The sequence below is a fragment of the Hylobates moloch genome, unplaced genomic scaffold (genome assembly GCF_009828535.3).
Source record: "Hylobates moloch isolate HMO894 unplaced genomic scaffold, HMol_V3 SCAFFOLD_17, whole genome shotgun sequence".
NCBI lineage: Eukaryota > Metazoa > Chordata > Mammalia > Primates > Hylobatidae > Hylobates > Hylobates moloch.
In genome coordinates, this window is record NW_026652292.1 from 37,627,921 (window position 1) to 37,655,268 (window position 27,348).

Consider the following 27,348-nt stretch of genomic DNA (forward strand, 5'->3'; position numbering starts at 1 on the left):
GTATTGGACATCAGATACCTAACTTTTATATAATTGAAGGACTCACAGCATTGACTTTATTGGTAGATAATATACATATATATTTTTATGGTGGAAACCCTAATATAATGATTCACATTGTTAAAAAAGAATTATATTTTTTGATGCTCTGAGTCATGCCCTATTTAAGAGATCCATTTTTGAGCTTATAATGAAGCACTGATAAATATTAAAATAAAAAATAAAGATAATTGGTACCAGGACTTTATTAGGCATTTCACTGAATACAAATAAACTTTTTTTGTTACATTAAGAACACAATCTTATTTTAAAAATTCACATTTTCTATACAGACTGTAGGCATGGATTTTCTTTACACCACATTTATTAAAGTATCAATGACCAGATCCTAAAAAGAGAAGGCACAGATCTGTCTCTCTCTGGTGAATTTCTGGTGTCTAATGAAGGAAATGTCACCAGCTCTACAAATTCCTATCCTCCAGAAATGAAGCAAATCAACACAAATGTGTGTAAGCAGGAGTCATGAGGTGGACATGTTATATTAAAGGATTTGGATTTTCCTCTGCCACAATAGGAATTTCAAGAGAGGAGGTAGCTACTGAAAATGTTTCAAAACTCCATCTACATTCAGTCTCTGTCAAGGATTCACTGTTGGAAACAGGAGTATTTAAAAGCTAGAATTTAGGAATTCCAACATGGTTCTATTTTCTGCACTGTTTAAGAAACTAGCCTTTGATCTCACTGTTCTTATTTTAGGGTTTGTTGGGTTTTCAATTCCAAAAAAAATGGTACTGGTTGTTATAATTTGCTTTGACGAGTCTCTCTGCCAGGTGATAGCTTCATGTCAGGGTCAGATTCTATCCCCCACTTGGACCTGCCTCCCCTGTCCCCCAACAATGTTCTGAGGAAGTGTCACCAGGGCAGTGTCTATACCTCAGACTCTTTTATTCTTCCAGCAGTGAAGACAGTTCCTTCCTATGTCACCTTTTCTACAATTCCGTAGATGACCAGTTTTAACTGATAAAAATAATTTGTGGTAAGGTGTGAATGGGGGAAATAATGAATTCGTTTGTTATCTCTCTGAAAGAAAAAAGAAATTGAATTTAAAAGAGGTCCTGGTACTGAGTTAGGCGGTGCTGCCACTTTTCAGGAGCATTTCTAATATGTCGGTGTGTTTTTGGTTGTCTCAGTTACTGGGAAATGCTATATAAGGGATTAATGGGGAAACTTGGGCCTCACAACAGGCTGGCAAAGGGAAGTGTTGAACATGGTGGCGTTAATCCTATGAAGATGTTTACTTGATTATCCCATCTGTTTTCGAGTTGCTCCTTCAAAAAGCATTTGCAGGACCTAGAGCTGACCAATGTTTTCCTTCTTGAAGGACATTATGACTGCAGATATTCATAAGGTGTCAGAACACAGGGGTATGGAGGGAGGTAGATCTCGCCCCTTATAGATAGCCCAGCTGAAAAAGACAGAAAGGCAGTGTGGATAGAATTGTGAGATTTAGGAAAAAATATATAGGACATACCCAGTTGCATTTGAATTTCAGATGAACTTTTTTTAAAGTGAAAGTATGTCTGATAAAATATATGAGAAATATGCTAAAGAAATATTGTTTATCTGAAATTTAAATTTCACTGGATATCCTGTATTTTACCTGGCAACTCTAAATATTGAAAAGGAATAACTAAGGATGGAGAAAGAAAGGAAATAAGAAAGTTAATTAATATTCTGTACTCAGATCCCAAGCCCAAAGAAGGTCACAGAATTTTTGCTTCTAGCATGACCACATGTGTAGATCCTTGTCAGTCATGAGTTTTCTATTGCTAGACTAATTCTACACGTGGAGCAGACCAGAAAAGTGTGTGGGTTGAATGCCTGTTTTCTCAAGAAGAGAACCATGTTGGAACCACCTAGTATGGATGGGCCTTTAAAAGCTCTCCTAACACCAGGCAGTTCATTTTACTTGAAAAGATTGAATTTTAAAAAATAATGATTTGGAGAAACAATTTTTCATGGAAAATTTATCATTAAAGAAAAATGGGTGCCATGTTGGGAAGGTCAGCTTTAGAGGTGTACTCTTTCTATTGCTGATGAAAACAAATTAGTCTGTATGATGATGAAGTTAATATATGAATTGATGTTTGATCATTTCAAAAAGCAATGGGGTGCCTCACAAGCTGGACAGTTTGCTTTTGGGAACTGAGATAGGTTCTAAAGCCCATTCCTCACAAAATTAAAAGACACCATTTTTAACAAAAACTTAATTTTGGTTTCAATTTTAAATCCAAATTGCAAGAACAACAAAAAAGTGTTAATAAATTAAGGCTGGTCACAATGTGCCCTTTTTCTTTAGGATAAGTTTCATTTTTGATAAGATATTATATACTTACACACACATACTACATACAAGCACATACTTTTGACTCATACAAATATACATTTAAAACTAATATCTACAAAATAGTATCACAATTGAAATAACAATTACACAATTTTCAACAGATTCAATTGACATGTTTTACAAATTCTACAGAACATTTTATCATTATCATTGGGAAAACAAACAATTTAGAGCATTATTTAAAACTGTATGTAACACAGGAGCCACCAATAAGTTATGGCAAATACAGCATTTACACCATGGTGTCACTGAAATCTAGCTGAAAACACTAAAGTGCTGTAAAATAAAATGCTCTTAAAAGCCTTGTTTATCATATCCTGAGGACACTGTGCATTATTTTCTATTAGCAATTCAAAGTGTGAGCACTCTGCCTATGGAACTCCTGTTTGGTTGAGTGACCAAAGATTAAAAGATTGTGTTGTTGGATCTGTAAAACTGTGAAACTAAAAAACTCATGGAAACATGCATTTCCTGAGACTTCCAACTTTCCAGTCTGGAATCTTAACAAGGAAGAACCTAAACAAATAACCCTGGCTAAAAACATGTCAGAACTTCAAAGAACTTAAAACAACTTTAAGTGAAGATGTGTGTATGTGTTTGTAATTTATGTTCTAGTCCATCTTGGATTCTCTAATTTGAAGTGAAATTGACAATTTAGATAGATTGTTAGTGCCAGGCATTTTCTATTTCTGATGGTCTCACTTTTCATTGGTTTTCTCGTTACTTTTCTCCTCTTAAATATTTAAATATTTGAATTATGTTTATATCTACTAATGGAGATATTGATTTTAAGAGTTGAAACAGCACTAGAATCAGATTGATTCTAGTGCAGTTTCAACTTGAATAATAAGTGTATGTGTGTGAAATGTGCATTCTGTGTGTGTGTGTGTAATGTGTGTATGTGCACATACAGGTGTATACATGGCAAACATTTTGTACTCTAATACATTCACTGTTAGGTGGCACTCCATGAAAAGTAAGTTTTCCCAGTATGGCTGAAAGTAAGTATTGAGGTCATCATATAGAATATCCTAAGGCTTTTAAAAGATGCCTCCTCATTCTCTGCATTTACATGATTGTGTGGTAAACAGGGAGACATAAATGATAATGGCAGAAGAAAAATGTGCTATATTAGTCCTTGAAAATTACAGACAGGAAAGTAAACTTAAAAATGATCTCTTTGCATATTTTCTCTCATCCCACCCACTCCTTTGATTTCCTGCTGTAGATTGGGTAAAAGTTAGATTGTATTTGGTTGGTTGTTTTGTTTTGTTTTGTTTTTTGCCTCACAGGACTTGTGAAATAGTCGTAAGAAACAAGCAAAACAAAAAGTGCACCAAGGTGTATCTACCGCCATCTTGGCGCCCATGTGTAGCCCTTGTGCTACAAGCTCTCTGAAAAGACAATGCCCAGCTGAGACAAATGTGCATAGGCTGAGGATAAGCTTCGATTGCATATCACCATTTTTTACTTTTGGAAGGCCCGCAGCCTGCTTCCCCAGTGTGCTCCAGGGCAGGGCTAATGGATAGAAGACAGTCAAAGGCACCTTCTCTCCATTCCCCTTTCCAAGGACTCCCTTTTAGTAAACTCCCCCTCTAGCTGGAGGACCCATGGTTCCCTTCTACCTCTTCCCTCCTTTATAAATTAAGGCAAGTCCATTTACTCTCAGTGCCTGCTATATAGGCACTGTATGTCCACATGGAAACCATAGCATTGGCTTGAAAGTGCCTTTTGTCTAACAAGGTTTCTGGGTGCACATCAGTAGCAGCAGTACAAAGCTTTCCCTAGTTAAAAAACTGCACAATTACAATTATTCAAAAGCTTCATCATGTTTGTTTTTTTCCAGCACCCAGTTGACAAATAGGACAGAGTTAATTCTAAGCAAACACTATGAGAAAGTATCTAGGTTCAAGAAAATACAACATAGTTACCTCTATATTTTATTCATAATATGATGAAAAATCTGTTTTCCATTATATTTATAAAATTAAATTCGTGTGTCATTGCAACTATTCTTGGCTGAGATCCTCCTGAAGGATGAATGAATAGCCAGCTAGAGAGAAAGTCTGCCCAGAAACCAAATTTACGGGACATACATTTCAATAGTCCTAATCATTTTAAAAGGATTTATATACATTTTCACATAAAGAGCAGATGTTAAAGACAGAAAGATAATAAAACTACAAGAGAAGGGAAAATGGAAAGAAGAAAAGAAATATATTTTAAAAATAAGTCCTACACTAGAATTCTTTTACAAAAATACTTTAATGTGATCATCTACTCTACTCTCAAAGGTTTTATTATTCTTTTTCACACATTATTAAGGGTTTCAGTCTTAAAATTAAATTATTTAATATTATCAGTGTCTCCACTTGAAAAGAAGAATTGTACTGTGTCCATATCTGTGTGTGTTTGTGTATGTTTGAATTTGTATGCTATCACAGGAATGGGCATATGTTTGTATATTGTATATGGCAAGATGTATACACACAACCCAAATGTATACACACATTTTTGTGTGTACATGTATGCTATTTGGTATACCACATACATACAAACTCCTCATAAACATTCTCTTCAGTATAAACAATTTCTTTCCCTCCCTTTAATTGCTAATAAGTACTATTTTCTGATCATGAGTATTTATAATCTTGAAATCAACTCGATTATTTATGATCTTGACATATATAGTTTTGAATTGAACTCCCTTATCTAAGTCTAAGAGATTAAGCCATATGTGTTACATTTAAGTTCATTAAAAGCTGAGGGCATGCTTTTATTTCTCTATGACTCTACTTTGCATAGACTGTATTATCCTAGGAAACTATTGGGGTGTGATTATTTCCAAACATGAAAATAAAATAATTCATAATTGTAAGAATTTCATCAAATTTTTTAATTGTATAAACACCTCACAATATTCCTGTGAAGTACATAGGCAAGGATTATTGTGCTCTTACTAAGTTTTTTTTTTTTTTATTTTTTAGAGTTGTCAAATATCACAGAGACACAAAGGAGAAAGTAACACTCAAGCTGTGTCATTGTTCTTCCCCGTAGACCCGGACTATTAAACGTTAGGTTGCAGAAACTTTGTGTGAAACTTTTGCCTCTGCCTTAATCTCATCCCTCGGATGGGATGAAACTCAGAAGTGAGGAGTCAGTGCCAATTTTAAACAAGTCCACTCAGACCTCATAGATTTCAAGTTTCCTAAAGATATTTCACAGATCCCTGTGACTTCATGGACATAATTTCAAACACATTGCTCTAACTGCTTCTACCAGCCTTCCTCTTTCTTTCCTTCAAGTCAAAAACTCGCAGTTTCTTGAAAAATCTTCCTTAAAATCTGGAATTTAGAATTAAATATTTGAAAATCCCAAATTGGCAGGAAAGCTTGCAGTCTTTTTTTTCTTCCTTCCTCCCTCCCTCCCTCCCTCCCTCGCTTCCTTCTTTCTTTCCTTCCTTCCTTCCTTCCTTCCTTCCTTCCTTCCCTCCCTCCCTCCCTCCTTTCCTTCCTCCTTTCCTTCCTTCCTTCCTTCCTTCCTTCCTTCCTTCCTTCCTTCCTTTCATCAAGAGCATCATTAAGAGGGCTTTTAAAAGAGTTCTTTTCAGAGTTTTCAATTTAACACACTTGTACCTTACCATTTACTGGGTACTTGCAGGGCAATATTATTTAAGAGATTGCCAAATTAAAATGCCATACATCTCTTTCACCCCTCAACCATTTTTCCCTCTGAAGTTGGCATTCACAGTTCTCCAAAAACATTTTTCTCCTATATTTATAGCTGCCTTAAATAGAAATACTGTGAAAAACTATTATTTTCATATAACAAAAATCACTGATTATGACCTTCAGTATTACTGATGCATGGAAACTGATTTGATGCAGATTTTCTATGACCAAAAGTTAGCTATGATTGCCCAACTGCAGATTATAACAAGTCCCACAAAACAAGTAAGTTTTAAGACAACAATGTAATACACAAAATATTGGGCATTCAATTGTTTTGATTCCCATACAGCATCTGATTAGAAAGAGCGAGCAAGAGAGGGAGCAGAAAGGTTACAGGATATAGACAGTGTAGGAGCCATAGGCTGGAAATAGAGAACCTAATCAAGTAAACACTCATGAATTCTATGTTACAAAGACTAATTTTGAAAAACAAAGTTACTGGTCTTTTTTTTTTTTTTTATTCCTAACACTAGAAGTAGATTTTGCTCATCAAATGGGAAATGAAATATTTATAGTAATGAAGAGTATGATTGTAATCACTGAAGAAACAGTTTTTCCCCTTTTCCCACCCACTACTAGCCCTATTCCCTTCAGAGACTCAGTGGAATAGGAAGATCAGAGTGTTTACAGATAATATGCCCTAATACAATGAGCCTTCTCCATCTTATTCATGGAAACTCAAGTAGTGCTATCAAGTGTTGGCTTCTCCTTCATCAAAGACATAGTTGAGCTTTATGACAGTGCTGATAAAGTCACCAAGTTCTACAAAATCGGCAGTGACAATATTGATGCCACTCTCTCCTGGCTTCTGCGTGCGGACCCACTGCATCATGGCGGGAAGAGCTCTGAGAAAGGAAACAAAAAGAAAAGTCACAGAAGGCAAGATACTATTTTTCAAGCTCTACAATTCTCAGTCTTCCCTTTAGTTTCTAGCTTATTAAAATAAATGTTTCACGTATAGGTACAGGAAGGGGAAAAGGCGAAATGGACTCTGGGGATTTCTTAACCTTTGAAGAAACTCTGCAGGAGAAATATTCACTATATTGATCCGTACTGGAGTCCTCATCTCGGCAGATCCCAGATACTGTGATAGTTTATAATGACGCTTCCCTACTAAGAAAACAACATTCTTGCATTTGTATTCTGATTTAACATGGTGTCATCACAAACCCTGCAAAACTATGGATTGGGGAGGTCAGAGATGAATACATGCACTTAGCAAACATTTGTTATGAACCCACTATTATGAGGAAATGTGCTAAGATATTGTAAATAGACATAATAGTAAAATCCCCTGCCTTCAAAAAGTACACAGTTTGGTGGTGGATAGGCAGACAAGGAAGAAATTGAAGCACAATATAATCAGGGCTCATTCCTTCAAACACATTTACTGGGCACCTATTAAGTCCCAGTCATCACTGTAGGCACCTGGAGGATTCACGTGAACAAAACAGATAAAAATATCTTTCCCCGTGGAGCTTACATTCTCATAAGGAGAAACAGACAATAAACAATAGTAATAAAAATGTGTAGTTTGATAGGAGGGAATAAGTGCTATAAAAATGGAGCAAAGAAAGGAAGATTAGGAATCTGCAGGTGGGAAGGAGTGATGCAGATTGCATTTTAAAATAGGGTGGCTTAATAGGCCTCAGTGATAAAGGGATATTTGTGCAAAGGTTTGAAGGAGACAAGGGAGTTAGTCATGTGGCTATCTAGGGAAAGCATCCCAGCTATTGCCATGGCACTAAAGGGGTAGCATGCTTAAGCTTAGAGAAAAGAAGAGAGTAGTAAAAAAATGAGGATAATGAGGAAAAGGGGGCAGATTCTATAGGGCACATTAGGCCATTATAAAAGTTTTGATGTTCACTCTGAGTAAAATAGGGGGCCTTTGAAGTATCTTGAGCAGAGGAGCGATGTGATTTGACTTTCACTGTAAGAGCTCATTCATCACCATGAGATTATAGTGGAGAGTCACCTAGCATAGCCTGGAAAATCAAGGAAAATCTTCTGAAAACCTTTCAGAAGAATGCTCCCTAAAATAAATATTGAAGGATTAGGAAGATTTAGCTGGATAAAGGTGAGAATGGTAGATGGAGGATGATGCAATGCACTTCCAGACAGAGGAAATACCATTTTTTCATTCACTGACAGAATCATGGTGTGTGCTTAGGAGCAATGGATCCAGGCAGACAGATACAGGTGATGTTAATGATGATGTCCAGCATCTTCTGACAGCATATTGGAATGAGAACTACTATAACTTGGGCAGGGCAGGAAGGGAAGTTTCCATGACAAAAGGATAAATGAACAGGCCAGAGACATGATAGTATATTAACAAAGAAAGTTTGAGGGAAATACATGTGAACATTAAATTCCTGGATGAAATGGAGAGGGAGAGGGAGAGGGAGAGAAAAGGGAAAAAGGGGAGGAGAGTTTAAAAACCTAGAGGAAGTTGTATAAAAAAGGTAAGGTAGTTTTGAAAGCTGTTAAAGAGAAAAAAAAAAGCTCAGACAATAGAGGGCCTTGAGAAATACATAACAACTGAATTGGGAGGCTGAGCAAGATGGTGGGACAGAAGGCTCTGCATACCCCTGCAAGGTCATTGTCCTTCCTGCCAGGATACCAAGTTAACAACTATCTACATAGCAAAAAACACCTTTATAAGAAATAAAAATCAGATGAGTACCTTTAGTACCTGGATTTAACTTTATATCGCTGAAAATGCCACAGAAGAAATAGAATAAACAGTCCTGAATCACTGACACCATCCCTCTCAACCTCCACCAGCAATGGCCTGTTGTGGAGAGCATCTCTGGGCCCTGGGCAAGGGAGAATACAGTAATTGTGAGGCATTAAACTCAGTGCTGTCCTGCTAGAGCAGAAATGAAAACCAGACCCAACTCAGTGGACGCCCAGTCACACAGGGAATATTTAAACCAGGCCTAGCCAGAGAGGAATCACAGATCCCAGCAGTCAGAACTTGAGTGCCTGCAATTCTCACCACAGAGGGCTACAGTGTTCTGTGTCTCCAAGTAAATTTGAAAGGCAGTCTAGGTCATAAGAACTGCAACTCTTAGGCAACTCCATACTGAGACATCAGCTTAGATAACCAAGGGAGTGCTGGCATCACCTCTCCCCTAAACCCAGGCTGTACAGCTCATGGTTTAAAAAGAGACCGCTTTCTTCCACTTGGGAGAAGAGGGGGAAGAATGGTGAGGACTTTTTCTTGCCTCTCGGATACCAGCTCAGCCACAGCAGGATAGGGTACCAGTCAGAGTCATGAGGTCCCCCTTCCAGGCCCTAGCTCCCAGATAACATTTCTAGACACAGCCTGGGCCAGAAGGGAACCTGCTGCCTTGAAGAAAAGGATGTAGACCTACCAGCATTCATCACCTGCTAACTGAAGAGCCCTTGGCCCCAGATAACCAGCAGAGATATCCAGGTACTACATCTTGGGTCTTGGGTGAACCTCTGAGACTTGCTGGCAAGTAAGACTCAGCATATTACTAGCTATGGTGGCTGTGGGACAAAACTTCTTCTTGTTGAGAAAAGCAGAGGGAAAAGTAAAGGGGACTTTGTCTTGCACCTTAGGTACCAACACTGCCATGGTGGGTAGAGCACCAAGCAGACTCTTAGGGTCTCTGATTCCAGGACTTCACTGTTGGATGGCATTTCTGGACCTGCCCAGGGTCAGAGGGAGCCCACTGCCCTGAAGAGTGAGTCCCAGGCTAGGCAGCATCCACCAGAAGCAGACTTAAGAGATCTTGGACCTTAAGGGAACATCAGTGGTAGTCTGGAAGTACTCATCATGGCTAGGGTGGTGGTGGCTATAGGGTGAGGCTCCTGTACCTTTGGAAAGGACAGGGAAGACTGGTAAGGACTGTGTCTTGTGTTTTTAGTGCTAGTTCAGCTGCAATGTAATAGGATACCAGATAGATTTCTAAGGTTTTTGGCTCCACTCCCTGACTCTAGATGGCACTTCTGGACCCACCCAGGGCTTGAGGGACCATGCCATCCTGAAAGGAAGGATACAGATGTGGCTGGCTTTGCCACCTGCTGGTTGTTCAGCCCCAGGGCCTTGAGAAACCATACACAATAGCCAGGGACTGGTTACAGCAGGCCCTGTGTGAGACCCAGTACTTTGCTGGCTTCAGGTGTGACCCAGCACAGTCATAGTGGTGGTGGCCACAGAGGTGCTTGTGTCATTCCATCTGTAGGTTCAGATGGCTCAAAATGGAGTGGGAGACTGTATGTTTGGAATAAAGTAAGGAAAGAGAACAAATCTCTGCCTGGTAACTTAGAGAATTCTCCCATATCTGGACCAAGGCTATCAAGGTGGTACAAGTCGTCAGGAATCACAGCATTACTGGTCTTGTGGTGCTCCCTAAAGCAGATACAGTTTAGATCACAATACCCAAGTCTTTTCAAATTTCCAGAAGGCCTTCCTGAGAAGGATGGCTACAAATAAGCTCAGACAGCAAAGACTAGAATAAATGCCTAACTCTTTAATGTCCAGACATTGAAGAATATCTAACTAGCATCAACACCATCTGGGGAAAGGTGACCTCACCATATGAACTAAATAAGGCACCAGGGACCAATCCTGGAGAAACAGAGATACGTGACCTTTCAGACAAAGAACTCAAAGTAGCTGTGTTAAGGAAACTCAAATAGGTTCAAAACAACACAGAGAAGGAATTCAGAATTCTATCAGATAAATTCAATTAAGATATTAAAATAATTAAAAAGAGTCAAGCAGAAATTTTCTGGAGCTGAAAAATGCTATTGGTATACTAAAGAATGCATCAGAGTCATTTAATGACAGAATGGATCAAGCAGAAGAAATAGTGACCTTGAAGACAGGGTATTTGAAAATATACAGAGGAGAAAAAAGAAAAAAGAATAAAAAACAATGAAGCATGCCTACAGGATGCAGAAAATAGGCTGAAAAGGTCAAATCTAAGAGTTACTGGCCTTAAATAAGTAGAAAAGAAAGACATAAGGGTAGAATGTTTATTCAAAGAAATAATAACAGAGAACTTCCCAAACTTAGAGAAAGATACTAATATCCAAACACAAGAAGGCCAGAAGAGCATGGCATGACATATTTAAGGTGCAGAAGGAAAAAAAACTTTTACCCTAGAGTGGGATATCTGGCAAAAATATCCTTTAAACATGAAGGAGAAATAAAGACTTTCCCAGATAAAGAAAAGCCAAGGAATTTCATCAATACCAGACCCGCCCCACAGGAAATGGTAAAGGGAGTACCTCAATCACAAAGAAAAGGACATTAATGAGCAATAAATAATCAGTAGAAGGTACAAAACCTACTGGTAATGGTAAGTACACAGAAAAACAATATTCTAACACTGTCACTGTGGTATGTAAACTACTCTTATCCTGAGCAGAAAGACTAAACAATGAACCAATCAAAAATAAAAACTACAACAAAATTTCAAGGCACAGTCAGTACAATAAAATATAAGTAGAAACAACAAAATGTTGAAAAGTGGAGAGATGAAGTTAACCATATTTTTATTAGTTTACTTTTTGTTTACTTATGCAAATAGTGTAAAGTTGTTATCAAGTTAAAATAATGAGTTATAAGATAGTATTTGCACACCTCCTGGTAACCTAAAACCAAAAACATGCAATGGATACACAAAAAATAAGAAGCAAGAACTAAATCCTATCACCAGGGAAAGTCAACTTCACTAGAGGAAGACAGGAAGGAAACAAAAAAGGAAGAGAAGACCACAACACAACCAGAAGACACATAACAAAATGGTAGGTATAAGTCCTTACTTATCAATAACAACATTGAATGTAAATGGACTAAACTCTCCAATCAAAAGACATAGCCTGTCTTAATGGATGAGAAAACAAGACCCAATGATCTATTGCCTACAAGAAACACATGTCACCTGTAAAGACACACATAGACCGAAAATAAAGGGCTGGAAAAAGATTCCACGCCACTGGAAACAAGCAAACAAACAAAACAAAAAAAGCAGGAGTTGCTATACTTATATCAGACAAAATAAATTTAAAGACAAAAACTGTAGGATGAGACAAATAATGTCACTGTGCCATGATAAAGGGTTCAATTCAGCAGGAGGATATAACAATCGTAAATATATATGCAGTCAACACTGGAGCACCCAGATACATATAATAAATATTTTTAGAGCTAAAGAGAGAAATTGGCCCTAAAACAATGATAGCCAGAGACCTCAACACCCTACTTTCAGTATTGAACAGATCTTCCAGACAGAAAATCAAGAAACATCAGACTTAATCTGCAGTATAGACCAAATGGATCTAATAGATATTTACAGAACGTTTCATCCAAGAGCTTCAGGATACACATTTTTTTCCTCAGCACATGGATCATTCTCAAGGATAGACCATATTTTAGGTCACAAAACATCTTAAAACATTCAAAACAATCTAAGTAATATCAAACATCTTCTCTGACCACAATGGGATATAACTAGAAATTGATGACGAGAGGAATTTTGAGAGTTATACAACCACATGGAAATTAAACAGTGTGCTCCTGAATGACCAGTGGGTCAATGAAGACATTAAGAAGGAAATCGAAAAATTTCTTGAAACAAATAATAATGGAAACATAACACACCAAAACCTATGGGATACAGCAAAAGCAGTAGTAAGAAGGAAGTTTATAGCTACAAGTGCCTATGTCCCAAAAGAGAAAAAACTTCAAATAAACAACCTAATGATGCATCTTAAAAAACTAGAAACCCAAGAACAAACCAAACCCAAAATTAGTAGAAGAAAAATAATAAAGATCAGAGTGGTAATAAAGGCAATTGAAATGAAAAAAATACAAAAGCTCAATAAAACAAAAATGTCATTTGTTGAAAAGTTAAGCACAATGGACAAACCTTTAGCCATACTGAGAAAAAAAAAGAACATCCAAATAAATAAATAAAATCAGAAATGGAAAAGAGACATTACAACTGACATTGCAGAAATTCAAAAGTTCATTAGTGGCTACTATGAGCAACTACATGCCAATAAATAGGAAAACCTAGAAGAAATGAACAAATTCCTAGACACATACAACCTACCAAGATTGAACTAAGAAAAAATTCAAAACCTAAACAGACCAATAACAAGTAATGAGATCAAAGCCATAATAAAAAGTCTCCCAGTAAAGAAAAGCCCGAGACCTGATGGCGTCACTGCTGAATAATTCTACTAAACATTTAAAGAAAAACTAATAGCAATCCTACTCTAATTATTTTGAAAAATAGAGGAGGGGGGAATATTTCCAAACTCACTCTATGAGGCCAGTATTACCCTGATACCAAAACCAAAGACACATCTAAAAACAAAAAAAAAGAAAACTACAAGCCAATATTGCTGATGAATATTGATGTAAAAATTCTTAACAAAACACTGGCAAACTTAATTCAGCAATACATTAGAAAGACCATTCATCATGACCAATTGGGATTTATTCCTGGGATGCAAGGGTGGTTCAACATATGCAAATCAATTAATGTTTTGGTTTTTTTATTTTTTATTTTTTTGAGATGGAGTCTCACTCTTTCACCCAGGCTGGAGTGCAGTGGCGCGATCTCGGCTCACTGCAAGCTCTGCCTCCCGGGTTCACACCATTCTTCTGCCTCAGCCTCCCGAGTAGCTGGGACTACAGGCACCTGCCACCATGCCTGGCTAATTTTTTGTATTTTTAGTAGAGACGAGATTTCACTGTGTTAGCCAGGATGGTCTCGATCTCCTGACCTCATCATCCACCTGCCTCGGCCTCCCAAAGTGCTGGGATTACAGGTGTGAGCCACCGCGCCTGGCCACAAATCAATTAATGTGATACATCACGTCAGAAAGTAGAATGAAAACCATATGATCGTCTCAATTGATGCTGAAAAAGCATTTGACGGAAGTCAACATCCCTTCATTATAAAAAAATCTTTTAAAAAACTGGAAATAGAATGAACATATCTAAACATAATAAAAACCATATACAACAGACCCACAGCTAGTATCATACCGAATGAGGAAAAACTAGAAGCTTTTCCTCTAAGATCTGGTACATGACAAGGATGCCCAGTGTCACTGCTGTTATTCAAAATAGTACTGGAATTTCTAGCTAGACCCATCAGACCAGAGAAAGATACAAAATGCTTCCAAATTGAAAAGAAAGTCAAATGTCCCTTGTTTGCAGATGATATGATCTTATATTTGAAAAAACATAAAGACTGTAAGAAAACAGAAGTGATAAACAAATTCAGTAAATTTGCAGTATACAAAGTCAACATACAAAAATCAGTAGCATTTCTGTATGCCAACAGTGAACAATGTGAAAAAAGAATAAAAGAAGCAATCCCATTTACAATAGCCACACATAAAATTAAGTACCTAGGAATTAACCAAAAAAAGTGAAAGATCTCTATAATGAAATCTGTAAAACAGTGATGAAAGAGGACACCAGAAACAATGGAAAAATATTCCATGTTTATGGATCGAAAGAATCAATACTGTTAAAATGTCCATACTACTCAAAGCAGTCTACAGATTTAATGCAATCTACTATCAAAATACTAATGATATTCTTCACAGAAATAGAAAAAGCAACCCTAAAATTTATGTGGAACCACAAAAGACCCAGCATAGCCAAAGTTATCCAAACCAAAAAGAACAAAACTGGAAGAATCACATTACTTTTAAATTATCCTGCAGAGAAATACTAACTAACACAGCATGGCACTGGCATAAAAACAGACACATAGACCAACAGAAAATAATAAATACAGAAGCAAATTCACACATTTACGGTGAACTCATTTTTGACAAAGGTGCCACAAACATACACTGGGGAAAAGACAGTTATCTTCAGTAATGGTGCTGGGAAAATCTGATATCCATATGCAAAAGAATAAAACTTGGCCACTATCTCTCACCTCTCACCATATACAAAAATCAGATCAAAATGGATTAAAGACTTAAATCTAAGACCTCAAACTATGAAACTACTATAAGAAAACTTTGGGGAAAATCTCCAGGACATTGGTCTGGGCAAAAATTTCTTGAGCAATACCCCATAAGCACAAGCAACCAAACCAAACATGGACAAATGGGATCACATCAAATTAAAAGGCCTCTGCACAGTGAAGGATACAATCAACAAAGTGAAGAGACAACCCACAGAATGGGAGAAAATATCTTCAAACTACCCATCTGACATGAGATTAATAACCAGGATATATAAGGAACTTGAACAACTTTATAGAAAAAAAGCTAATTAATTAAAAGATGGGCAAAAGATTTGAACAGACATTTCTCAAAAGAAGACATACAAATGGCAAAGAGACATATGAACAGATGCTCAACATCATTGATTATCAGAGAGATGCAAATCATGTCATCCAAGTTAAAATGGTTTATATCCAGAAACAGGCAATAACAAATGCTGGAGGGGACATGGAGAAAAGGGAACCCTTGTATACTGTTGGTGGGAATGTACATTAGTACAACCACTATGGAGAACAGTTTGGAGGTTCTTCACAAAACTGAAAATCGAGCTACCATGTGATCCAGCAATCCCACTGATGGGTATATACACAAAAGATAGAAAATCAGTATATTGAAGAGATATCTGCACTCCTATGTTTGTTGCAGAACTGTTTGTAATACCCAAGATTTGGAAGCAACCTAAATGTTCACCAACAGATGACTGGATAAAGAAAATGTGGCTGGGCATGGTGGCTCACGCCTGTAATCCCAGCACTTTGGGAGGCCGAGGTGGGCAGATCATGAGGTCAGGAGATCGAGGCCATCCTGGCCAACATGGTGAAACCCCGTCCCTACTAAAATACAAAAAATTAGCTGGGTGTTGTGACGCACACCTGTAGTCCCAGCTACTCAGGAGGCTGAGGCAGGGGAATTGCTTGAACCTGGGAGGCGGAGGTTGCAGTGAGCTGGGATCGCACCACTGCACTTCAGCCTGGCGACAGAACAAGACTCTGTCTAAAAAAAAAAAAAAAGAAAGAAAAGAAAAATGAAAATGTGGTACATATACACAATGGAGTACTATTCAGCCACAGAAAGGAATAAGATAAGATTCAGTCATTTGCAACGACATGCATGGAACTGGAGATCATTATGTTAAGTGAAATAAGCCAGGTACAGAAAGACAAATATCACACGTTGTCACTTATTTATGGGATCTAAAAATCAAAACATTGAACTCATGGACACGGAGAGTAGAAGGATGGTTACCAGAGGCTAGGAAGCATAGTGGGAGAGCTATGGATGAGGTGAGGTGGCTAGTAAGTATAAAAAACGGTAGAAAGAAGAAATGAGATCTATTTGATAGCACAACAGAATGACTATAGTCAATAATAACTATACATTTTAAAATAACTTAAAAAGTATAATTGGATTGTTTGCAACTCAATGGACAAATGCTTGAGGGAATGGATACCCCCTTCTTCACAGTAAGCTTATTTCACATTGCATGCCTTTATCAATACATCTAATGTACCCATAAATATATACACCTACTATATACCCACAAAAATGAAAAATAAAAAGAAATACATAGCAACTGAAAACTGTTAGCTGGGGGAATACTATGATTAGATTAGTGATTTAGAGATTAGTTTGCCTTCAGTGTAGACAAGTGATGGGAGAGAGCAACACTAGGGGCAGAAATCGCAATTAGGAGCTGCTGAAGTAATCCAGACCAAAGATAGTGGTTGCTTGAATTGCAGTAGCAGCAGTGTATATATATCTGAAAGATACCTGAAATATAGATGTCATCTAAAATGACATCCGATATGAAACTGGATGTAGAAGGAGAGGAAGAAAGGGGCCATGAATTATGCCTAGATTTCTAGAAGTATTCTGGCAGGTGGACATCATTCACTCATCTTGGAAAGACAGGAGCGAAGGCTTTCTAGCAAGCGTGATAAGTTCAGTCTGATATATGTTGATTTTGAGGTGACTTCGGAACACATGAGTTGAGATCACAAGTGGCAGGTAAGTACAGATCTTATATGCAGGACAGAGAGCTGGTCAGAAGTCATCACAAACAGAGAATAGCTGGAGCTGTGAACGTGGATAAGATCACTTAGATTTTGAGGAGGAGGAAGAAAAGAGAAAAAATCAGAAGCATTTAAGGGATGGGCAGGAAAATGGATTCCATAGAAGGCAATCAAAAGTAGATATAGAAGTAGGAGGAAAGTCAGGAGCATATAGTGTCATGAAAATCAAGAAAAGAAGGAAGCCATGCTCCTTTTGGAAACTAAGAAGAACTGAGTGAGATTGAAGCAGGGAGTGCGATAAACGTGCATTTCCCCAGATCTCAGAAAGTATATCTAGTCTAAAGAAATTCAGCCCATTCAGACAACACTGGGTCAACGGCCTTGAGCTACACTAATCCCTGGCTAGTACCTTAAAAATCCTGATCCATAATTTCAGCATATACATTTTCCTGTAAGACCCAGATAGAGGAGGACTCAGTTGTTTCTAAACGAGCATAATGTGGACCTAAATGGCCCAATGCCTTTAGGAAATAGAGTAGCAGGTGGAGACATTTGGTCCCCACAGCAATAGTTTTAGAAGATAATTCTATCTTAAAATGGACAATCTGGATCCCATGTCTGAATACACAGACATGAGTGTATTCAAATTCATTAGAACGACAGATACTGTGACAGTATGTGTGCAGCCACTCTGGTTGAACCCATAACTTTCTCTTCTGGCCTTGCTAGAACAGATGAAGTGGCTCTGCTGTGCCTGTGGCATCACCTTTGCATATATGAGAAGACCAGTGCTCTTTGGAAATAGTATCACAACCAGTGTTATTTCCTGGGAAGAATGATTTTTCAACAGACTCATTCACCTTGAGAGGTGAGAGGCGGAGTAGATAAGTGTGATGCTGAGGCCAGTATTGATTCTGTGTTAGCCTTAACTGAGTAGCTTGTTCAGCAGATCCCTTGGGTACTACGTCATGGGAGGTTCCTGAGCAACCAAATTCACATCTCAGAACCTTGATTATCATGGAAACAGCACTTCAGATGCCGTCTGTTACTCAGAAGTTAAAATTTCTAAGCCTGAATTTAGAACAACTAATTGTTATCCCCACAGGGAGAGGTTAGAACACAAGAGTGTTCTTTTTTGTTTCCCCATAAAATAGATTGCTTTGAGAATTGATGAAACATTGTTTCAAAATAACTTGTAGTCCTTAGATGAAATATGAATATTACATTTAAAATATCATTCCTCTGAGTCATGGGAATATTTCTATTTTCTGTTCAGGCATACTTTCCTAAAGTCAATATGATACCAGAGACAAAACAAGCAATAATGCCAAGATAAATCTCAAATACTCAGACAATCTCAAGTAGAATTATGTTAAACAAAAAGACTCACTGTACTGGATTAAAACTAGCAAATGCTACTGAAGTTACAACAATTATTTAGAACAGCATTTCTTAATCTTTTATCATTATTACCTCCCAAGGAGCTTTTTTGAATATTGTTTTTCTATTTGTCCTCCTCCTCCATGAAATTTTAATACTACAGATATATTGTATGACTGTTTATATATCTGTGCATTACATGTAAAAAGAAAATATTTTTTGTTTGCTGTCTGAAGAACCAATTTTTGTTTTTTTGCCATTGATAATGTATGATATACAGCTAATTAGGACGTTGCTGGTTATACTTGGTGTTGGACAGATAATAAGAATGAACTGAAAGATGACTCTGGTGGTAATAAAATGCCACCAATGTAACAATTTTTATGGTATAAGACTGTCTTAGTCTGTTTGGGGCTGCTATAACAAAATACCATAACCTGGGTAGTATATAAACAACAGAAATTTATTTCTCAAAGTTTTGGAGGCTTAGAAGTCCAAGATCAATGTGCTAGTAGATTTGGTGTTTGGTGAGGGCTCCTTTCTTGATTCATAAGTGGAGTTTTCTCATTGTATCTCACATGGTGGAAGGGCAAACAAGATCCCTCATGCCTCTTTAACAAGGGCACTAATCTCATTCATGGGGACTCTGCCCTCACAACCTAATCGCCTCCCAAAGTCCTCACTTCTTAATGCCATCATCTTGAAGGTTAGGATTTCAACATATGAATTTGGGGAGACACAAACATTTGGATCATAGCAAAGAAAAACTGGTTAAACTTTATTTAAATCACCTATCTTTCTATCCCTCCATTCATCCATCCATGCATTCATCTAACAAAGATGTATTGTGCATCAGTGGTGCTACTTGTAACTCCCTAGGGCCATTTCAGAGTTTAGACTTTCCTCATCTCTCCTGGAGAGATGTTACTGCAGTCTTGTGCCTATGTTCCTTTTTTGTGTGTTATCTACACCACAGTCAGGACAATGTTTCTCAAATTAATTTGAGCATTATTATTCCTCTTCATGAACAGCTACAAATTCATCCTTCACCTGCAAGATATACCCAACTCTTCAGCAGTGTGTATGAGTTTTTCCTATCTCTCCCATATCAGCTGCCATCTCCTCCTCAACCTCATTTATTGCTACTTCCTGTTCATTTGTTCTCCAGTGACACTGAAATGCTTGTATTTTCCCCCAAACATGCCCTGCGGTTTCATGCTTATGTATTTTTTTCAGGCCTGTCTTCTTCCAATACCTTTCTTGGCCAATTGCTCCCTACCATTTAAGATTTGGCCTGGGCATTGTCTCAACCCCTCCCATCCAAATCTGAGTGAAAATCCTTTTTCGTTATGTTTTATGCCTCTTAAGCATAGTTCTGTGAGTGCACATAGCACATAACATCGTGATTATCCATTTCCATGCCAATTTTTACCAGTACCTGCCCATTAAAATATCATATTGTATCCATTAATACATCCCCTGTACCTACCACAATCCCTAGGATCCAAAGGGAAAACAACACATTCATTGAACTCCAATTGCCTGGGCTCAGGTGGCTCAAAGTTTAAGAAGCAAAATAGACTTAAACCCACCATGACAATATGATATGGTACAATAGAAGTGGGCATAGGAGTCTATGGGAGCACAGTAGATAAAATCATTCATTTTACTTGGGAGAAATTAAGGAGGAATTTAAGGACCATTTCACAAAACAGAGGCTATTTGAACTTGGTCATGCCTAGGCCCTCTTAAGATAAAGAGAAAGGGGTTCCAAAGAAGGTGAAGGAAGGTATCATAAGAAAAGGGAACAGCACATGCAAAAGCATATGGGCATGAAAGAGATGATGCAACTAGGAAGGACGTGGGGACCGGAGAGCAGGGGCCCTGGAGATGTGGGGGACTGACTGCAGTTGAGAAGAAGCAGAAAAGGTCTTCGGCCAGATCATTAAGGACTTCCTTTGACATGCTGTGGAGTCTAAGCTTGACTTTATATGCAAATAAAGGTTTGTCCAATTAAAGAAATTTTTAAAAAAATTTCTCATGCAAAAAGAATCTAATATTAGTTCCATCCAAAGGCTCCTGAGACATTGAAACTTGTATTTTCTTCACCTATAAATAAAGAGCTCATTGTCTTCCTTTGAAACTTCTCAGATTGCTGTGAGAGTCTAAAAAAGCCTTAATTCATTCATATTACCCCTACCTGTCTTTATAGCCAAGATGTTACTAGTGGAAATTTTAATATTATCCACGAGTATCATGAAGGAAAATATTTCTAAGTGAGTTATGTAATCTGAAGAGATAAATTCCCTTTGAATTTGTGTATTAACATTTTAACATCTATTTATAGAATGGTCTACTTTAGTATAGAAGGATGTGATTATATAGTTACTGTGATGTTAAAAATGTCCCCCCACCATTCTTTAATCTTTCTTTTCATTAGATGTTGGATTTTTTCTTTTTTAGAGACAGTGTCTCACTCTATCACCCATGCTGCAGTGCAGTGGCGTAGTCATAGCTCACTGTAACCTCGAACTCCTGGACTCAAGCAATCTTCCTGCCTCAGCCTCCCAAAGCACTGGGATTACAGGCCTGAGCCACTGTGCTTGGCAGATGCTGGATTTATAGTGTGGATTAGACTCTGATTGCTTGCAAGACCTCACTGACTACCAGGAGAATCATTTCAAGATAAATGAAATTAAAAAAAAAATTCACAGCACTACTGTCAGTTCTAGAGCAAGACTGTTTCTGTTCATGTTTAAGCTCCATTTATTATGAGCAAGTTGGTCATCACTCTAAGCCTCAGTTTTACCATCTATAAAGTGGTAATAATAATGAGGATTAAATTAGTGCATGTAAAATGATGAGAAGAGTGCTTGTCTCTCTGTAGTGGTGTTGCATTCAATAATCACTGAGTGACAGCCTGTCAATTCACTGCTTCAGTAGGGGATTCTGAGAGCTGGGGATTAACACCTGGGCATAATACAGTTGTGATATAAAAATGAGTCTGCAGGATTTCTTTCCAACTTTCACAATACTAAAGACAGAAAGGAGGGGGATAATAACGTCCTTGTGCTGTCAGACAAGACTGGTGATGAGGCATTTGGGGAAGTATTCTTGGAATGGCTTTGTTTCCTGGGCACATAATCATGGCAAATATCTGAGTATCCTTTTCCCACTGCGGTATCTAAAGTAAGCTGGTACAACAGCAGGTCCCAAATTTGGCATGTGAGGTCTCAAAGCCCCTCTGGAATGTGAAGCTCTTCTGAGGAAAGGCATCTTCAAACTGATTACAGGATTCTTAGAAGAGAAACAGGGAAGCCTACAGGAATCGGAAAACCTCCCTCCTCCAAAGAAGCCACAAGAGTGAAGAGATGTGAGAACCAGAGGTCGTCTTCTGATATGCTGACATTAAGAACTGGTTTTAAAAAGATTTAAAGAAAAAGATTTAGGAGTTGGAAATGCTGAGGAGTTCTTTTGCAGGTCATACTATTGAGTTCAGTAACCTGCAATGTGCTGACCTTGACTTGTTATTTCATGTCAATCTCCTGCTTAGAATGTTTCAATTACCTCTCAGTGCTTTTAGAACAAAGGTAAAAATGCTTCACTGGCCTACAGGGCCCTGAACAGTGGCCACTAGAGGTTTCTTCAGTTTCATCTCTTGTCATTCTCCCCATCAGTGAAAGCTAGCCACGATATCAGTCTTGCTCATCTTGACCAGCCTAATTTTCCCCAGGGAAACTTCTGTTTTTTTTTTTTGTTGTTGTTGTTGGTTATTTGTTTTGTTTTGTTTTTCCAAGATGCCTTATCTTCCCTGCCCCGTCACTTGGTGTTAAAAGAGAAATTTCAGTTCTGGTCCTGACTAGAGTAATGTACTTTCATCTTTAAGGTGAAAGTGTAAATGTCACTTCTTCAAAACACTAGTCAGAATTGTAATCGTATTTATGCGTTTGATCAATATCTGTCTCCCCAACTAGACTGTAAGCTCTTTGAGGGCTGTTTTCCCACTGTTGTAGCCTGGGTGCTTAGTACAGCGCGTGGCACAGGCTAAGGACTCAGTAAATATTTGCTGAATAAATGAACAGGCTTTTCTTTTAGAAACAAGGTTTACTTTTAGAACAGAAGTATATGCAGTAACATAATTCATAAAAATGCTACTCAGTATTCCTCATTGTGGCTACTGCCACAGATTTTAGTTTGTGGACTCACTGCTTTTTTGCTGAACAAAATAATTTTTTTTAAAAAATATTAACTTGAAGAATTTTAACTTTTACAAATTTTCAAATTGACCGGTCAGTTTGAAAGATGCCTTTCATTGCATTATACATATTGTGTCAGGAGGTTCTGTGTTAATGATAATGAAAGCAGTAATCATCACCATCTTTGTAAGAGTAAAGTTTATTAGAATTAAATTTTTTATATAATCAGATGTATTGAATCTATTTTATTATATATTATTAATTATAATTATTATAGTTGATTATAATTTTATTAATTAGAATTAACTTTATTAGAAATGTATTATAAATCCATGTCAAATTCTTATTTAAGTATATGTGTGTATGTACATATAATATCTTTATAACAATTGTATTTCGTATATGCTACTTCTCTAACACTTCTAAACTTCTATTTTACAGTTATGGATAAACAATTGTGGATAATAAAATATTTGTGTCTTTTAATGAATTTGTTTTGAATGCATTTAATTTTCAATGAAGTGTATCTTTTATTGAATGAAATAAATTTCCAAAATCAATTCATTAATTTTTACAGAACTCTCTGATGCACTGGGGGATAAAGATTATTATAAAAACGTCAATGCCTTGTGACTGCCTGTCCCAACCCAGCCTGAGAAATGAAGCCTTCATTGATCTGCGAAGTTTAAAATAATGATCATGGATCTTTCTTCCTTTGAGCAACTGAGCCCCCACAGACCAACTAATTAAAGTCAAGTGTGACAGATTTTCAAATGTGTTTTCTTGTCAATCTGGTCATTTCTGAAAGTTTGGAAATTTCACCTGAAAATGTAAAGAAGAGAATGATAACAAGAAAAGAAACTCTTGCCCAAAAGGTTAGTATTTCATACACTGAAGCATTCAGTGATAAAAGGCAGGGTCTTTGCATCTATAGGTTAAAACAATGGTGAGGGGTTCAAAATAACCTCAGGTAGACAAATGTATCTCATATATCATAGCATCTGTAAACACAAGGCTTACGGTTTTTGCTAAATTCATCTCTGTGTAGGAAGCAGCATATCTGGTTTATGTCTGATGAAAACAGTTCATTTAAAAAACATTTTTCCCCTAAAATTACACTCAGAGAAATAATTAAGTCATATGAATTTTCTGAAAAACAATGCTCTAGCAAGCAAGTCTTGAGCTTTTAGGTGACCTGGGATTTCCTGAATAGGGCTAAAGTCCTTCTAAGTCTTAATATGTCCTTCATTATGTATTTTCAGAACTAATTTATTATAACTATTTAGGTGTAAAACAGAAAGTAATTAAAGGCACAGCTAAAGAAAATATTAATCTGAATTTTCCCCATGTTGCTGCAAAAGGAAAAAAATCCCCTCACCTTGACTTTCTCAGATTCTCCACCCAAATCAAATTCAAACCCCATTTATAGCTTGATAAAGACATCTGTTTGACAAATATTTATAAAGCAACCCTTATTTGCTAAATATTATTCTGTGTGCTGAGGACACAATGGTGTTCAAAAACAAGCACAGCCTTTGCTGAGAGATTTATTTTTAAAACCAACAAACAAAAACAATCACATCAACTGAATTGGTGTTAAAAATTTGAGTTCTGGTCCTGACTAGAGTAGAGTAATGTACTTTATTTATAATCTTACATAAATTATGCAAACCTTCTGAGTCTCAATTTTCTCCATTTGTAAGATTAGGAATGATAATACTTTGGGGTTACTACAAGGATCACACTCATGCCACACCACCTCACTGCCAACACATACCCAGGTGACAATATCTTCAATACTATTACTCAAATGTACTCCAGGGTCATTCAAAACTACTCAGCCACAGCCTTGGGTACAGTCATATTTTGGGAGATGCAGGATTTGCATAGAAGAGCTGCTGTTGCACCAAAAATATTGGGCACAGGAACTGACCAAGCCTCACCCTCATCCTAACGACACTAGATGTTTTCAGTTTTCCAAGTGGAAAATTCCAAGCCCTCAGAACTACGTGGGACATATCTCATCTTATTTATGTGCCAAGAAGGTTGTTAGTTTAGTTTAGCTTTTGTTTTGTTTAACAAAAAGTAATGCAGACAAATCAAAGCAAAATATGCCATCCATTTCCTTTGATAATGGCAACAACAGCCCTTTTTTTTTGTTGTGGCAAGGAAAACCATTAAAAATCCATTTTCAATTAAAATAAGTTCATGTAAACTACAAGAAAAATAGTGTTTAAGAGTTCATAAAATGCACTTTGTCCTCAGGCTTATCGTTTGCTCCAAGTCAGGATTTCAAAATGAGTCACAAACCCTGCCAGGAGACAGAATGTGAGCACAGCCAGCCCTTGATGGGGGCCTCCTGGTGTGCAGGGACTATTTTGTCTTCCAGTTTTCCAGGGGAATGAAAGAATAAAGAAAGCTTTGCAATTTTTAAACAAAGAGACCCTTCTGTATATTAATAAGATTTTGATTGCCAGGAGACAGACAATGGGTTTTCTTTCAAGGGCAGAGTCTTAATATAATGAACTCTTCTGTGTGGGATCAAATGTTCTTACTTCACAGTCTCTCCCTCGGCACAAATAGCCCCTCACTCAGTGCAAATGCACGGGGAATTTGGGTACTCCAAGCTCAAAAGCAATTTACCTTCCTCAAAGCAGACAGTTTCTATCGCTAGCACTGTCCTTCCTTTCCCTTCTTTGGAAAAATTTCCATTTGATAGGAAAGAGCTGTGATGAAAGGAAGTTTTACATTTCAGATTTGGCTTGGAGCAAATATCTCAAGGACTATCTAGGTTTATCCTTTGGCTCTCAGTAGTTAGATCCACTTGAGAGTTCTGGATCTAGTACTATTAGAAGCAGTAATGTTGAAAGCCACAACACAAATCAATTACCCGTAATCCATAGTCACATGAGTTAACAAAAATGCTACTTCACTGTTGGCAGGATCGTTTTATCAATCCAGGTTTAGTATTGACTACCTATTGCTGATTGGAAGTTCTAGCGTATTCTGTGTGTCTTTAATTTTAGCAATGGGAAAATAAAGTATTACCTTAAAAATATTCGTTTATTAAGAAGAGAAGGGCTTTGTGGAGAGAAATAGGGAAATAGGTCCTTGATGGTGAGATCCTGGAAACTGCTGGTCTCCATGGCATTCATACATTTGCTCATACTGTCAACAAGTGTTTACTGAGTACCTATCATGTGGCATTTGTTGGGGTGGATACGGGGATGAATCAGATATGGTCCCTGCCTTGACTATGGGACTAGTTCCAGAATTACTTGAAATCCTACAAACAGAAATTGCTGAATTGCTCTGAATAGCCTTGCATGGAAACATTGGAAAAGGAGATGTCCATAAAGCCTCGTTTGGCTTCATGAACTAACTGTTTGTCTCTTTATTGGCACACATTCCAATTCTAAAGGAAATATTCCATGGACTCTCACAAATTCATGAGGCTAAATAAAAACTACTCCCCAAGGACTCATAAGCTAAGTGACTATTTATCGACTTTTAATGGACTCCCTCCAATCGATGCAGAAAGATCAAGAGCTTTGGAATCAGACAGAGTCATATTTGAGTTATAATAACATGTGGCCTTTGGAAGGTTATTTAACCTCCCCAATTCTCATCTTCCTCATTGTATAGTGACAATAATAATGGTACTACTTCATAGTGTTTTTGTAACAGTACATTATAGATAGGTGGTATGGCATAGAGGTTAAGAGTGAAGACTTTGGAGCAGAGTGTCTGAATTCAAATCCTGGGTAAGTCACTTATGTAAGAGAATAATAAAAGTGAACAGTAAATTAAATGAAATAAAGCATATAAAATTTAGTATAATACCCAAGAGATAAGAACTCAATGCAGGTTAATTGTTACTCCATTGTTAGTGTTAATGCTTCAAGTGCTTAGAACATAGGCAGTAAATACGTGTAGTTACTTTCATTTTTTCTAGTTCTAAGTGACTTCAAGGCAGGTGACTGAACTCTATTCATTCAGGTATGTAGTGAATGCTTGTGATGAGCCTCCCAGAGCTTCCCTTCCAGTTGGAGAGTGCTCATTCTTCTAGCTTCTGAGAGTGTTGTTGGCTGTCAATTCCCAACTAAGTTTCTGTCTGAGAATTGCCCTCAGCAAAAGAAAGCCACCTCACTCAATGCCACACATCCTCTTTGGAATAACTTGCATGCAATGACTGATGTCTGGGGAGGGGTGGGAGGAGAAATCTGAAGATCCCCCACAGCTCCAGAGCTTCCTGTAGTCTTGGCTGAGGCCTTTGTTCTGACTGCATCACAGTCGAATTTCTTCCTCTACCTAGTTCTGTTTCCTGTATTCTCCCATAGGTGCTGATCCCAAGAGAATTCGAGAGTAAACCTTCTGCACACAAATCTTGGCATCTTAGAGTCTGCTTTCTGGGAAACCCAACCTACAAGTGTAATCTAGATGGCAGGAAATTCTGTGATCATAAAATTTGTCCTTTAGCCAGAGTAAGGATTAAGAGTGGCCTCTGACAAACTTCATAAGGGAGAACAATTACAACTATATTTTCATTTCCAAAATGCCACCAGGGTAGGTTTTCAGCTGCTTTAAGGGTGTTTTGT

General features: G+C 37.5%; 1 protein-coding gene across 1 annotated transcript in view; it reads right to left on the reverse strand.

Annotated features, from left to right (window-relative positions):
- Window positions 1–227: 227 nt before the first annotated feature.
- Window positions 228–27,348, reverse strand: part of PLCXD3 (phosphatidylinositol specific phospholipase C X domain containing 3) — a 194,710-nt gene continuing 167,589 nt past the window's right edge. Inside the window, exon 3 of the mRNA XM_032136119.1 lies at window positions 228–6,983. Coding sequence (XP_031992010.1) covers window positions 6,830–6,983 — 154 coding nt within the window. The 3' untranslated portion in view covers window positions 228–6,829. The remainder of the gene's footprint in view (window positions 6,984–27,348) is intronic.